Source organism: Heptranchias perlo, chromosome 15 (genome assembly GCF_035084215.1).
Source record: "Heptranchias perlo isolate sHepPer1 chromosome 15, sHepPer1.hap1, whole genome shotgun sequence".
NCBI lineage: Eukaryota > Metazoa > Chordata > Chondrichthyes > Hexanchiformes > Hexanchidae > Heptranchias > Heptranchias perlo.
In genome coordinates this window covers 46681271-46696574 of record NC_090339.1, presented here as the reverse complement: position 1 = coordinate 46696574, position 15304 = coordinate 46681271, and the positions used below count along the sequence as shown (strand labels likewise).

Genomic DNA, 15304 nt, shown 5'->3' with positions numbered 1-15304 from the left:
TGTACTGGAAAAAAATATTAGATGTGAGCGAACACTGCTTTATGCTAATGTCTATGTTTTCCACTAAAATTAGCAGAGGGAAGAAAATGCATTGATCAGGGTTCATAAGCTTAGGATTCAAAGAATATTGTTTTACTCTATCTTCCATCTCCTAATTCTACCCTAGTGCAACCTGCAAAAACAAATGATAATTGGAACGGCAAATCAATTTTCTATATAAAAATGTGTAAATGGAATATTAACAACCACCCGTAGGGATTCTTTGTACTCTTTTGAAAATGATGAAAAATATAAATGATTCCTAACTAGTCTGTAAAATCATTAAGTGGAAGATAAATTAATATATCTTTATTCAAAAATGACATAATTTTCCCCTAAAGCTATGATGGTGCTGACTAGGCAAAAGATGTTTTACTCACTGACGACTCCCTTACTGCCGAAGGGCATCGAAGAGAACGAGACAATTGGAAGGGAGACTGTTATTTGCAAGGAGCTGCGACATGAGGGATGAGTTCAGAGGGATTTTAGCCTATGAGACAATTTGTCAGTTACAGAGATGGTACTGGTGATTCGCTTCATAAAATCTGCCAGAGACATTGCAAGCCGGCTGTCAAATAGGTAATGTGATTATCAACAGCGCTCCTCTAGTGGGAAGCATCTGTTTAAGTAAATGAGGCTAATATGAAATGTTGTCCTCTCACTCTCGCTTGCTCTCTTGCGCTCTCGTGTCTGTGTGTATCTGTTGTGCAGGAGAGTTGTAATGCAACGGAACTGTGAAGCCACCTGTCCTTGACATGCTTTGAGAACACATTTCAAGCTTGAAGACAGTATTAAGAGAAACTTGGCAAAGCTTGAGTGATTGTCTGCAAATCTCCATGCTCAAGGAAGCCTCGACTTTACCCCTAGATCTCCGAGTTGCTTCAAAATGCAAAACCTGTGACTTGCTTTTATTTCCTTAAACTTCGACAATGACTGAATTTTACTTCAGACAACCTGGAAATTTCACTGCTGTGATGTTCCACCAACCAACTGTGTCTACGGACGTGGAGGACTCGGTGGGTAAACCGTCAAACATTTACACCTATGTGGCGATATTTATCAGTCTGTTGGTGCTTCTGCTTGTCATCATGGTCACTGTGCTGTACAGATTAAAGCATGTCATCGCTCCCGTTTCCTCACCCGTGGAAAGTGCCGGCAACACAGATGTTTTCACCAACGTGGAAGTCGGCAGCTTTTAGACTTTGGCTTGGCAAATGCGAGCAGATTTGTTTGGCTGAGTATGTTCACAAAAAGGAATGAAGATGCTGAATCAATATTTAACTCCTTTTGGGACCCTGTTCTGGAGATATGCAGCCGCTTAGCATTCTGATCCACAGTCGATCATCACAGTCAGTCATCACAGTCAGTTATGGATGGATAGCAGTTAAACAAATGAAACTGGGAAATGTCACAAACATCAGCTTAAGTCTATGACATTATCAAATCTGTAGACTCAACACAGATTGCATTGACAAGGCATTAATATATTAATATTATTCATTAAGTTGATGTATATTAGTTATGAAACTATTCATTAAGAAACCCTCTATGTTGGATTAAATGAGGGATATTATGATTAACAATGATATATTTTGGTTCTATTTAACATTTCTTTAACCCAGCTTTGTTAGAATTTTCAACTCATACTTGAAATAAAAATAAAGATTCATCAGGAAATGAAATCTGCATAGACAGAAACTAGGTGGTACTTTATCCAATGTTTTAAAGAGGTATGTAGAGTTTTCTAGTTTTGACAGCAGTCTAGGGAAAATCTCTTTAAAATATTTCTTGAAAATGTGTCATAAACAATACAATGTTACACTATACACAAAAAGGCTGGCGCATGGCAAAATGTGATTTTACTGATGAAAGTAAGGTGCCACATCTTACCAAGACAATTGTATCTGCTAATGTTATTGATTTTAAAACAGTCAATGAAATAATTTCAAATTGGGAATCTATAATTTTACATAAAAAGTAATATATATTTGTTCTTTTTGTTAAACTGCCTCAAGATCCAAATCTCTGACTAATACTTCTGTGATCTGTAATTTATATTATGGAAGTGAATGTTTTATATAAAAAAAACTTACAATGTTAGGGCAGCAGCCCACCGTAGCATCAGCAAGTACGCATTTTGAAAGGAGTTTGGGCAGGCTAGGCCTTCAGATTTGATAATGTCGTCAGCTCTTTGCCACTGGGGTGCAGGTTTACATCCAGGATTCTTCAAGAAGTAGGTGCCATGAGGCACCCCAGGATACTATGTACCCACTGTGTATCAGGAGAGATTTAGGAACTGGTAGCTTGGCCTAGCTTATCAGTTGGGGAATGATGAGAGAACAGAACAAAAGAAATAACATAATAAAAAAGGCTTTTATGACTTGAAGGGCCATGATATTTATTTGCTGCCATTAGGTAGTTAAAAAAAAATATAGAAGTAGGAAGGAAATAATCAAAAAAATCAGCCTGGGTTTCTGCTCCTGCTTACTATCCAGTGACTCCTGCTGGTAGTACGCATGTATGGACGTTGAATGAGGCGCGATTGTGATGCTTTCCGAAGTGGAATAGCCTGCCAACACTCACTAACAAGTCTCAGAGGTGAATAATGGCCACTCGAGTGAAGTACGGGAGATAAGCCAGCACCCATGAAGCAAAACACTATGTGATTCAATATCTCTGGGAAAGGAGGGAAGAAAATTATGGGGTGGGGAGGGAGGGGATGAACAGAGGGAATTCCAATCATTTTCCACACAAGACCAAAAGCTTAATTTTGAAGTAATTGCTTGTTGCACATTGTAAAGCAAAGCTTTTTTTGTCATTAGTATCGAGCAGTGGGACAAATTCATACAATAGACAGAGAGAAATGTGATCTGAATCTCAATGAGGAGGTTCAGTGCTGCCATTAACTCTTTCACTGGGGACTGAGTGCGGTATTAACTTTGTGTTGTTAACATCATATTGGGAGCTGGAGTCGCTGACTTCCTTTCAAAAGATTTTGTTTGAGTAGGTATAGTGTCTTTCATTTAAAAAAAATTATTTTACATTTTTGTCTGTGAATTTTACGCTTCTCGAGGAGGAGGGATGTTAGCACAGAGGGATGGAACACTTTCCCATTTCAGGCAGCTACTTTCAGCTTCAAGCTCTCCGAGGTCAGGTACAGCACAGCTAGTTGCAGAATAATACTCATGCTACTCTGCCCAAAAATTGGGGATGTTTTCTGCTGTTGTTTAATGGCAATGACACTAGAGATGGGCATTAAAACTGATAGAAAACCAGGATATAAGATGAAACATATATTTTTATTTCCTTTTCTGCACTGCTTCCTGTTTTCTACGTAAAAATAAAACAGGCAGTGAAATTGGTAACAGTTTTTTTATAAAATGCTGTTGCTCAGTAAGGCTGTATTATTGAGCTTTCAAAGAAACATACAGTAGTTTTTCATAGGGGAGATTAAAATGACTAGGTAGCTCATCTGCTGCCATGGAATTAATTCAACAATGGCGCATCTGAATTCTTTGGCAGTGTGCCTCTTCAACATGAATTTTGCTGCAATTATTACACTGACCAGTTCAGCGTCCCCATGGGTGACAGAAGGCTGTTGGGGAATGGAGGCATTACTGGAGGGTAAGCGCCACCTCTGCAACTACCGTTGGGCTTTTAAATAGTCTAGTGTGCTGCACTCACTGGCACTCAGTTGAGCAGAGCTGGGTTCAGAGACACTTTAAATAGATGAGCAGTAAACTATTGAAAACCTGTGACACATTCCACAGCTGTATATTTCATACTCCCTCGTGGGTGATCAAAAATCTCAAGGTTTGGATCTTTAAATTTATCTGTACAAGTAGAATGAAGGCCAGAACCACCTAATAAATTACTTTAAGTATAATTTCCACTGCAATCTACACAAGCAGTCAATGCACAAAATGTTTTAAAACGTGAATTGTAGTTTACTCTTTGGGGGCGATTTTAACCCAACCCGCCTGGCGGGAATGGTGCAGGGTGTTGAGACGCCCCACTGCAAATCAGGGTCCTATGATGCACTTAGGACCTTGATTCGTTTTTAACTGGAAAAATCGTAAGTCCCACCGAGCGTCCAACCCGCTTATTAAAACTTCACGGGATTGGTTTCAGAGGCCAACTGGATGCAGTATTTAAAGGGGCAGTCAGGTGCTGGCACTCAGGTTGTAGGGATCTGTGTGCTATTGTGCTTCTTGGATTTCCGAGGGATTTTGAGCTTGAAGGTTGCTTGCTTCTGCTTATTTTTGCCTTTCTCACCCTAAATAAAATCTCAAAACTCATTACGTAGAATTACATATAATTTACAGCACAGAAACAGGCCATTTGGCCCAACAGGTCCGTACCGGTGTTTATGCTACATAAATGATGGAGTGCTTATGATGGATACCATTCTATCTTCATTGTTTTGGATAGAGGAAGAGTTGGAGGAACAGCAGCAACAATAGCAGCAGCCTCAACAACAAAGAAGCAGCAGATGGGTCTGTTAGAAGACATAAGGGCCCCGATATTACCTAGGAGGCGGGATGGCAGCAGGTTGGGGGGGGGGGGCGACTGGACCCGTGGGTAACCCACCCAGTGAAATCCGTCCGTTCCCCACGCGATCGCAGGTAAATTGAAGCCACTTGCCGTGGCTTCTGGGTTTCCCGTCGTCAACCTGCACAGCGGGCGGACTGCGCACCCGCATCACAGGCTGTCAGCTGGAGGAGCCCTATTTAAAGGGGCAGCCCTCCAATGCTGCTCCTGCAGCAAACAACCAAAAGTACACAATGGAGCAGACCGGGGAAAGGCTGCTCCCAGATTTACCGATGTTTCACTCCAGGTCTTATTGGATGGGGTGAGGAGGAGGAGGGATATTTTCTACCCAGCAGACAGGAGGAAGTGGCCTGCCTCTGCTACCAAGAAGGCCTGGCTCAAGGCGGCAGAGGAGGTCACCAGCAGCAGCAACGTCTCCCGCACATGGATACAGTGCGGGAAGCGCTTCAGTGACCTAACTAGGTTAGCCAAAGTGAGTATATTTACTCATTCTCCTTAACTCTGTCTTCCACATCACCGTCCCCACCCCACAATTCCTTCTGCACTGCCAACACTACTCTATCACATCACTCCTCACACCCACTCAAACCGCATCCTCAACTTACCTGCACTTACTCACCTCCCCAGTACTCATCCCACTGCTACCACTGAACTCAATCCTCATACAATGACATGGCTCTGTCTCATACTCACCCTCTGATGCATCTCTTTCACGGTCAGCCTCTCCCAAACCAATTAATTCACCGATTGGCCACGTCACCATCCCTCACTCACGCTTCTCTACTTTCTCCCCTTATAGGAGAAGAGAGCCCAGAATGCACGGGACAGGGCGAAGACCGGAGGGGGGCCGCAACATCTGGTCGTCCTCATGGATGCAGAGCAGGAGGCTCTTGAAGGGAGCCACACCCTCCAGTGCCTGTCCGTCGGGGACGTCGAGACTGCCACCCAACAAACGGCTGGTGACAGAACATTAACATTCAGCACTCACAATAGCAAATGATGTTAACATGCCTTGCCATCTTCAGCACCTCAACATCTGTCATCATGCTTAATATTGCCTTCTGTTCTCTTACAGGGCCTTCAGCGACTGCTGTGACGGCGGAGGGCGATTCCTCAGAGGACCTGCCGGCCTCTGAGGGGGCACTGTCACATCTGAGCGAGCCGTCCACCAGCGCAGATACACACACCTCGGTGGGTCCCCAGCCTCAGTTAGTTGGGGTCGCACATGGTGAGTCACCACACATGTGAACACAAGCAGACACTGGTGGCAGGGGCAGCTGTGGAGAGTCCGTGTCGGTGGGAGCACTCTTCTCCAGGCTCTGCTCAGCTGGACACAGATGCTGAACCCTGGGGGCCATCCTTTACAAGGATAATGATCGAGGGGCAGCAGCACATTTGCGAGGTGCTGGAACAGGTGCCATGCGCACTCTCCACAATCGCGCAGAGGATAGAGGAGTCCAACTCCTGCATGAGTGGAATGGTGGCACAGGTACAGGATGTGAGGGCATCTGTCACAGGGACGTGAGGGCATCTTTGAGATAGTGTCGCGGGTAAGTGCGGAATGTCTGTGATGGAGGGAAGGCTAGCCTCCATGGAGCTTCAAGCATGGCTCACCAATGAGTCCACTGAGGCCCTGACAACGGCCTTCAGACTCAGGGTAAGCAACTTTCTGTCGCCTTAAACAGGCAGGCAGATACTCTGGCACTGGCCTTACAAGGCTTCACACATGTCCTCCAAATTGTCATCCAGCAGGGTGGTAGGAGTGATGTGGGCCTGGCCCAGGAGAGGGATGATGGCAAAAGGGGACATGGAAGTGGGGACGCCACTCAAAGCGCTCCCACGTCTCACCCGTTGCCCCCCTCTCAACCAGTACCCGCAATGCTGCTTCCTTTCCAGGTGGCCAAGTCTGCCCCTGCACAGGTGCAGGAGGAGCAGTCTTTGGAGAGGCCCTCACGGGCACCGAAACCCAGAGGGCGTCGGCTCACAGCATCTAATCGGTCAGGGCATAAACAAGAGCAACCTGTCACTACCTCTGCTGCAGCCACAGGGGAATCACCACGTAGGAGTACTCGTAAGCATAGGCGAAGGTTTTGTGAGCACAAAGGGGATGCACAAGGGTGTTTGCTGGTTTGTCATGTTTTTTATTTATATCTGATTTTTGTTAATGGCACATTAAATATAATTATTGTCACCACTACTGCCACGTCTTGGCCATTCTTGACTGGCTTGTGTAATAAGTCCCTTTCGTAACGTTCACCATGAACACCCACACTTGATGCCAACCATTGGGTCAATCTACAGTGGGTGTATGTGTAGTTGCACGACTATTTTGTGCAGAGGGCGGGGGAGGGGGCGGGGTGGGGGTGGTGGGGTCTGGTGTGGCTGCTCCTCTGTCCAGGTAGTGAGGACTAGACTCTTCACAGTGTCTGATGTTAGGAGAACCGTTCACATATCATTGACTACCTGGCCTCACGAGCAGCCAGGTGAGCCGCTGTTCTGCCCATGGGTTGCTCCTCCTCCTCTGCCTCCTCCTCCTCAATATGGGTGGCAGATGTGGATGGGGCCTCCTCTAGCGGCACCCCTCTCTGTTGTGCCATGTTGTGCAGGGCACAACAGACAACTATAATGTGTCCCACTCTGTCTGGTGCATATTGAAGCGCTCCCCCAGAACAATCAAGGCACCTGAAGCGCATCTTGAGCAGCCCTATAGCATGCTCAATGTACACCTGGTAGCGATGTGGCTGTCATTATATCAACGCTGTTCCTCAGTGGTGGGGTTCCTCAGAGGTGTCGTGAGCCATGTGTGCAGGGGGTATCGCTTGTCCCCGAGGAGCCAGCCCTTGCGGGTGTTCAGTGTGTGGAAGAGGGGCGGGACATTGGACTCCCTGAGGATGAAGGAATCGTGGCAGCTGCCAGGGTATCTGGCGCACACGTGTAGGAATCTCTTGCGGTGGTCACAGGTGAGCTGAGTGTGGATGGAGTGATAGCTCTTCCTGTTGATGAACAGTCCTGGCTCGTGTGGAGGTGCTCGTATTGCTATATGGGTGCAATCGATTACACCCTGCACCCGTGGGAAGCCAGCCACAGCGTGGAATTCCACTGCCCTCTCTGTCTGACTGAGGTCATCCATGGGGAAGTTGATATCGTGCGGGGCCCTGTGAAACAAGCCGTTGGTGACCTGCCTTATGCACTTGTGTGCAGACGACTGAAAGACCCTGGCGATATCCCTGGTGGCACCCTGGAACGATCCGGAGGTGAAGAAGTTGAGGGCAGTGGTGACTTTGACAGCGACAGGTAAGAAGTTGCTGCTCGGGCCAGCCGGGAGCAGCTCGGCATGAAGGAGTCTGCAGATGTCTGCAACTACCTGGCGACTGACTCTGAACCTCCGTATGCACTGCTCTTCACAGAGGTTCAGGAAGCTGAGCCTCGGTCTGTAGACCCTGTGGCGAGGGTCGTGCCTCCTGTGACACCGCTCTCTCTGTTGTTGCCCTCCCTGCTGTTGTGCAGGTGCCTGTGGTGCAGAACTGTGTTGTGGAGCTCCACGTGGCAGAGGTGGACGGCGTGCCTGGCGAGGCTGGTGATGTTGCTCGTCCTTGGATGAAGTGATGAATGCAGCTATAGCGCCCCCCATTCTGACGGTGTGAGTTTGAGGGGGTCCGCAAAGTAGGTAAATGTGTTTGTACAGCAGAGTTTAGGGTATAAATTAAGAATTTTGAGTGGAAAGACAAAGGTGTTGCAACCAAAACTTTGTCTGAAGTGACAGAGTGCCCTGCTGCAATAAATGAGGTATTCCCCCCACCTGTCAAATAATCCTTTGAATCTCCCACTGGCTGCTGGCTGAAACACGTCTGCTCCAACAGGGAGTGTTTCCCACAGCACAGGAAAAACGCTGAGGATCCTTCAAAATTGCACCCCTGCCAAAATCTCCACTCAATGAGGTCTGTCAAGTACCTCAAGTATCTAAAAAACTATGTGAAGTAGCATCCTGCCGGCTTTAATTGCCGGTGGGAGTCCTGCATGCATCCGAACGCGTCACTGGGGAACCCGCCATTTTAGGAGTCCCCTCGCCCCCAGCGCAGCCGCTCGGCCATCCGAAAATTGGCCCCAAGGGGAGGAGAGCTGCTCATAACTGCTCACAGGGCTATAAGTCAAGAGTCACTTTCCTGCATATCTCTGAGGAGCAGTGCATGAGGGGGCTATGCTTCTCCAGGCAGACTGTCACTGATCTCTGCAGTCTTCTGCAGCAAGACATGCTGCCTGGCCAGGTAGCCATGCTTTGCCCGTGGCTATGAATATCACCACCGCCCTTAACTTTTTTGCCTAAGCCTCCTTCCAGGGATGCCAATGGTCAAAATGAGAGAGCTCTGGGACTTGCAGCCGTGGCTGGCTTCCTTCAAATAGCCATCAAAACACCAGAATATCAGCTAGTAGCTTTTGTCAGAAGAGCTTTCACTCAATTACTGTCCAGCTGGTCTGTAATCATTGCAAAAGGATCATGCATGTCTGTGCCAGTTTCACAGGCAGCTGTCATAACACCTTTATCCTGCAACAATCAATCATCCCCCCACTATTCCACCCTTCCAGGAATGTTTGCGCAGAGCTGAGAGAGCATCTTGCCCTCCGGCTAGCTGTCCCTGCCACCATTACCTGCTTCAATTTCCATGGCATATTGTTCCAGCTTGCTGAGGTTAGCTGGTCCTCCCCTGGTCTGTCTCCTGTCACAATTATTGTGCACCATATTTTCCTGCGAGTTAGCGAGTGGCTACTGAAAGGAGAGCGCAGATGTGTTGTGCTTGGGCTGGTAGTGCATATGCTGAAAGGGAGAAGAAGTAAGCTACAAGCAGAATGAGAAGGCGTTTCATGGGAAGTAAGTGCGTGAAGTGTGATGAGAAAGGAATCCCGAGAGAAATTTGTGGTTGTACCAAGGGTAGCAAGTGAGAGGAGAATGCTTCCAGTGGCTAATGTGAAGTGAGCAAGAAATAGGTGAGTGTGTGTTTGTAATGAGAATAAGAGGTACTGTAGTGTGGCTTTATGATGGATGGTGAAGGAAATGATGGAGGGAAGGGAATTGTTGAGAGTGGTGGGGGAGGGGTGAAGGGCTGCCCTGTGTTATTGACAGATATGGAGAAATGAAGAGCCGTACTCACCCTTGCTACTCGTGAGAGGTCATTTGAAGCGCTTCCTGCACTGCATCCAGGTCCTGGGGTGATGCTCCTGGAGCTGACAATCTCAGCAATTTCTCTCCATGCCTGGTTGACTTGGTGTTTTGGGATTTTTCTCCAACTGGCTGGAAAGAAAATTTCCCTCTTCGCCCTGGCCTCTTACAGCAGGACCCCCAGGGAGACTTCAGAGAACCTGGGGGCTTACCTGCAACTCATTGTGAAATAGTTTCTTCCCGGAGCACCCCACAGTGAAATTAAGCAAAAGGCAGTGCCACCTCACTTTAAAAGGTGCATTCCCGCTTTAAATAGTCCTCTGGCTGACCCGCCGGAGGTTACACTTCAGAATTGGGTGGGTTTCAAAGCATGTCAGCAAATCGGGTGGGAAACCCGCTCATGTGATTCTAATACGGTCTGGGAGTTATAATATACCACTAGATAAAAGTAATGGTTAGTTGAAACATAGCTTGGGTTTTAAATGCTTATAGATTGTGGGAGAAACTGAAAACTGAAGGAAGTAAAACTTTCCACAGTTTTGAGGTCCCAGGAAAGAATGAGTTAGCGTAGAAGATAGTGCGATGAATCATTATTTCAACACAGTGAGAATGCAGAAAGGAGAAAGAGTGTGTAGCTCTTCATATTTGGAGATGAAAGTTCAGCGGAGCACTCACCATAGTGTCAATAAAATAAAAAATAACGGTTGTGTTGGAAAGAGAGATGCTGTAGGTAGAGACGAGCTTTCTCTTGTCTCCTTCCCCAGATGTGGGAGCAGTTTTAAAGTGTTGGACAAACATGAGGATGTTTCTGATTTGTGTTTTTATAGGATATGTGGGAGTTTTCAATGCTGTGACAGTGCAGGTGACTTGTTGCCTATGCTTATGAAATAGTGCTGAATTGTACAGTTATAAATTTGACACAGAGGCCTCTCCTTCAATTAATTACTGACTGAATTTTATGATGGATTTCAACCCTCTAGGGAAATTAGCATGCAACCTGACAAAAAACCAAGGCATATCCTGTAAAAGTCTGGCTGTCTTTTATCGAAATGACGAAAACAAAACAGAAATCCCGAGGGTTTATATTAAAGCCATTTGCAGCAGCTCTCAGCTGATGCCTGCGGCCAGTTGCATTGGCTGGCTTTGTGCCAACCTGGGAAAACAACAGAAGTAAGCCAACAGCTTCTAAAAAGCTGACAACTCAAAACCAGCCCTGAATATAGGCATATGACATATAGTGACACTAATAGTGCTTCAGGATACAAAATGGGCATATACCAACATTCTATCACTTATGTAGTCGTAGATCGTGACAAATATTACGGGAATTTTCCCTTATTTCTTGTGGTGAAACCAGGCGCTATTGTGGATATGTATTTATACTCTGCTAAATTTGATTGTTAAATTGTTTTTAATTACCTACTTGTCACAGTAACACTGATGCACACTCTTTCCCCTTCCACACAGTTCACAGAGGCACTCTCCTTCCTCTTCCCCCTTCAGTTCATGCTGACACTCCACCCCCTCCAACTCAAGTCGCACTGGCACTCTCCTACCTCTCACCCCTCAATTTAAATTAGTGCTTTTTTCCTACTTTGCCTCAGATCATGCTGGCACTTGTCTTAGCCTTCCCCCAATTCAAGCCGTTACATTTATCCCCCCTCCCCCTAGTTCTAACTGGTGCACTTCTCACCTCTCCCATCAGCACTGTTCCCAACTGCTTACCTCCTGCTGCTGCCTTTCCAGAGGATTGAACATGCTCATGATTTTGTGAGAATTCTTGCCCACAGCATGCAGTGGTATTTAATCACTTAGAGCAGCAATAGGAGGTCGAGCTAAGAATGGCACTGAGGTGAGGAGCCAAGAGCAGTACTGATTTTCATCCTCAAGCAAACAGACACTGCTCTGATAATACTGACTGTCTGCATTATGTATACAATTCCCATCAAAGGCCTTGCTGCCTAAGTCACAGAAACAACCAGCGTGCATTATTGTTAAGCTTAAAGTATTAAATTATAAGCAATGGTATAATATTATTCTTAAATTATATATAAGTTGTAATTCCAAAGGTTTGTAGTCACAATACTCTTATCAATGTTATAAACTGAGAATGAGTCCTGACCAGCAACAAGTTTGAATTAATATCTCCACACGTGCAATCAACCAGATAACTGACATTGACCCCAAGTTCCTCATGACTCATCAGTGGAGATATTTATCATATTGCAAGGCTGTCCAGAAGATATTCTCCTCTCCCCACTTCCTCAGTGTCAGCAGCTATTTGACCATGGGATGCATCCCAGCCACAGTTAATCCTGTTCTAATACGTGCTCTTTCCATCAAGAGTAGGTAGTGATCAGGACAGGAACTCTTTGATTTGTTCCCTGCCCAGCCCAGAGCAGCTAACTTAGTGTAGACCAAGGACTGAAGATGGAATCTCCTCCACCTATATGGTTCAGTTCTATGTGCTCTTACCAAGAGAATGGTGAGAGAATACAATCTGTGATGCTAGTTTATTATTTTCATCTTTTTTATTATAATTATGGTAAGTTTTTGTGCTCAGGTTGGGGGTGTGAGTGTTGGGGATTGGAACATGCTTCTATTTTCAGCATTCAATGTCAGCATTAGCATACCCAGATCAAGCAAAACACAGCCAGGTGCAGAGTAAAGGCCCCTCAACCTCTAATCTCAGATGAGTACCAGCAACTTCACCAACATGAATCTTTCCATTCCTCACAACAGCTATCCTTGTGACTCTCCTATGAATGAGCTTGCTGTTATAGTCCCTGCCAATTTGTGCTGAACTTTGGACAGTTTTGTACTGCAGTGTTACCAATAATCTCAATTCACTCAATTCACTCACAAGCCCCACAGCTTGCAGAGGTTTCTTTTTCATTCTCGCTGTTCACACAGGAACCTTATATAGCTTGTGAATCAGACAAAATTCCACAAACCACAGGTCACAAGTAAATTGCAGTCCAACCTCTTCAACTGAGGTCGCACTGGTACTGGACTTTATTAAGACTGTCCCAAACTCATTTCACTTTGAATCCTCTCTTTCAAGAGGAGACCGTCATCCCTCCTCCCATCGAGGCTAGTTTTGAACACAAGTCCCTGACACATTGTCCATCCAGTCTTCTATTTTTTAAAATTTAAATTAAAAAACTAACATTGTTGAAACACAAGTGAACTCCTCAAAACAAGAAATGGTAAAAATTTCCACTGAAATGTAAAATTTTAAAATGTAAACCCAGCAGCAAAAGTCTAAATCTTAAAATATAAATCAATTCTTTTTCACTCTAATGTATTTCTTGATGTGGCATCATTATTAAGATTCTCAATAATCAGGAATGCACACATCAGAACTCAAGCACTGATCCTGGCATCTAATCCTTGCCCCATTTTGGACTTGGTGAAAGAAGAAACAATAGAAGTGAGGGTCTGACTGAGATCTAAAGATGTTGCATTTTACAATATTGCTGCAGCATCAACTTCTCATAGTGAGTTCTCCAAAATGCAACATGTGTACAGTCCAACAATGGAAATATCATGATGTGGAGATGCCACATCAGTTGAGTTTATGTAAAGTAAATAAAGATCTAATGCAAAACACCTTACCTCACCACCTTATTTTTGCACTTCCATTTAGCCAAAATCAAAGACTTTAGAATGTTCCACAGTAAAAGAACAAACCAATTGTTTGAGACACAACAAAAAAAAAAGATTCTATTCTAACATGATCCAGCCCTGACCACAGCCGACAGCAACAAGTGCCATAGAAGAGGGTGCCTGACCAAGCACACCAAGTTTGTCAGAGATCCGTGAGGTCTATGGTTTTGCCCCCTATGAAAGGCGTGCAATGGAATTGCTGAAGGTCTCTAAAGACAAGAGTGCACTCAAATTCATCAAAAAGAGAGTTGGCACCCACATCCGTGCCAAGAGGAAGAGAGAAGAACTCATCAATGTGCTGGCAGCAATGAGGAAGGCAGCTGCAAAGAAGGATTAAACTGTCCAAAGTTGCTACTGTTAAAGTTATTTCAAAGTTAAAAAAAAAAGAAATGGCTGTAATCTGTGGAAGACATTTCATACAGAAAAACAATTTGACCCTAAAATTGCAGATGGCTGTCCCCAGTCTCTCACCAGACATTCTGCAAGAGGCCGGCAGAAGCCCCAGAAACATGTGTAAATGGCCACTTACATCACTGATCTAGGGTTTCCGCTGCTTTCCTGCTGAGGTTAAGGAGATCAGTGGTAATCTCGTGGAATTTTATTTTTATATTGCATGCATTTGTTATATCTTCCCTTAACTTGTCTTTGCTGAGTGTTAGAAAGATAATTGTTTTGGAGGGAGTACATTAGATGATGGTAAAGATGCAAAGAGCAGCTACGGGTTAATGCACTTAGTAACTACAACTTCTGCAAAGGAACCTGGTCGTTAGTGAGAGAGAGAGGTCATTATCTCAGCTTGCATGTTTGTGGTGTGGTGATTGACATTGACATCTCAGTATTTTATTTATTCGTCCATTTCACTCAAGAAGGCTGTAAACAGACGTTACACAGATCCCCAGAGAGGCGACAAGCTGCTTTTTAACCCCTACACAGCTTATTTTCATTTTTGTAGCCAAATGAAGTAGCATTTTCCAATTTACATCAGTTTCAATTTTAGTCACTATTAAAGACACCATTTGACACCATTCCTTCAGTCCCTGATCCCCTGAAGGCACCAGATGGCAAATACACATGGAGCGCCCAGCAACAATGAAGTGGTTCCACTGGATTTAAAAGGGTAGGGTAACCACGTGTCCTAGTCCAGACAGTCTCATTTTTGAGTGGGCTGTCTTAAAAATTCTAAAATGTAAACTCAGCAGCAAAAGTCTAATTCTTAAAATATAAATCAATTCTTTTTCACTCTAATGTATCTTTTGATGTGGCATCATTATTAAGATTCTCAATGACCTTTCATAATTAGGAATGCATGCATCAGAACTCAAGCACTGATCCAGGCACCTATTCCTTGCCCCATTTTGGACTTGGTGAAAGAAGAAACATTAGAAGTGAGGGTCTGATATTTCCTAATTGAGTTTATGTAAAGTAAAAGATCAAAGCACCCTACCTCACCTTCTGATTTTTATATTTCAATTCTATTTGGACTACGGTTTTAAAGTACTGCATTAATGTTGGATAAACAACTACAGATAATGGCAGTGATGTCAGTCGTTTTGCATGGGAGGAGGAGAAATAGGACAGTTACAAGATAGGTCAATTAGTTATAAAACCTGACCAGCAAAACGGGTCCTAAGCACAGTCACACTAAAGCTAAAAAATTTTCTATCTTTACCAGTGGTACACTTAATAGGGTGGTAGAAGTTTGGAACTCTCTTCCGCAAACGGCAATTGATACTAGCTCAATTGCTGAATTTAAATCTGAGATAGATAGCTTTTTGGCAACCAAAGGTATTAAGGGATATGGGCTAAAGGCAAGGATATGGAGTTAGATCACAGATCAGCCATGATCTTATCAAATGGCGGAGCAGGCACGAGGGGCTGAATGGCCTACTC

At 44.8% G+C, this 15304-nt stretch overlaps 1 protein-coding gene and 1 pseudogene across 1 annotated transcript; both read left to right on the top strand.

The window, feature by feature from the left end:
* The first annotated feature begins 968 nt into the window (after window positions 1-968).
* Window positions 969-1238, top strand: LOC137332812 (serine-rich and transmembrane domain-containing 2-like). Its single transcript, XM_067996745.1, has one exon. It carries the CDS (start codon window positions 969-971, stop codon window positions 1236-1238), a length of 270 nt encoding a protein of 89 aa, XP_067852846.1.
* Window positions 1239-3619: 2381 nt separating this feature from the next.
* LOC137332810 (large ribosomal subunit protein eL36 pseudogene) lies at window positions 3620-13764 on the top strand (annotated as a pseudogene).
* The last annotated feature ends 1540 nt before the right edge of the window (window positions 13765-15304 follow it).

What these genes read in the sequence shown, in the direction of transcription:
- LOC137332812 (XM_067996745.1), top strand. Translation starts at nt 969, where the DNA reads ATGACTGAATTTTACTTCAGACAACCTGGAAATTTCACTGCTGTGATG.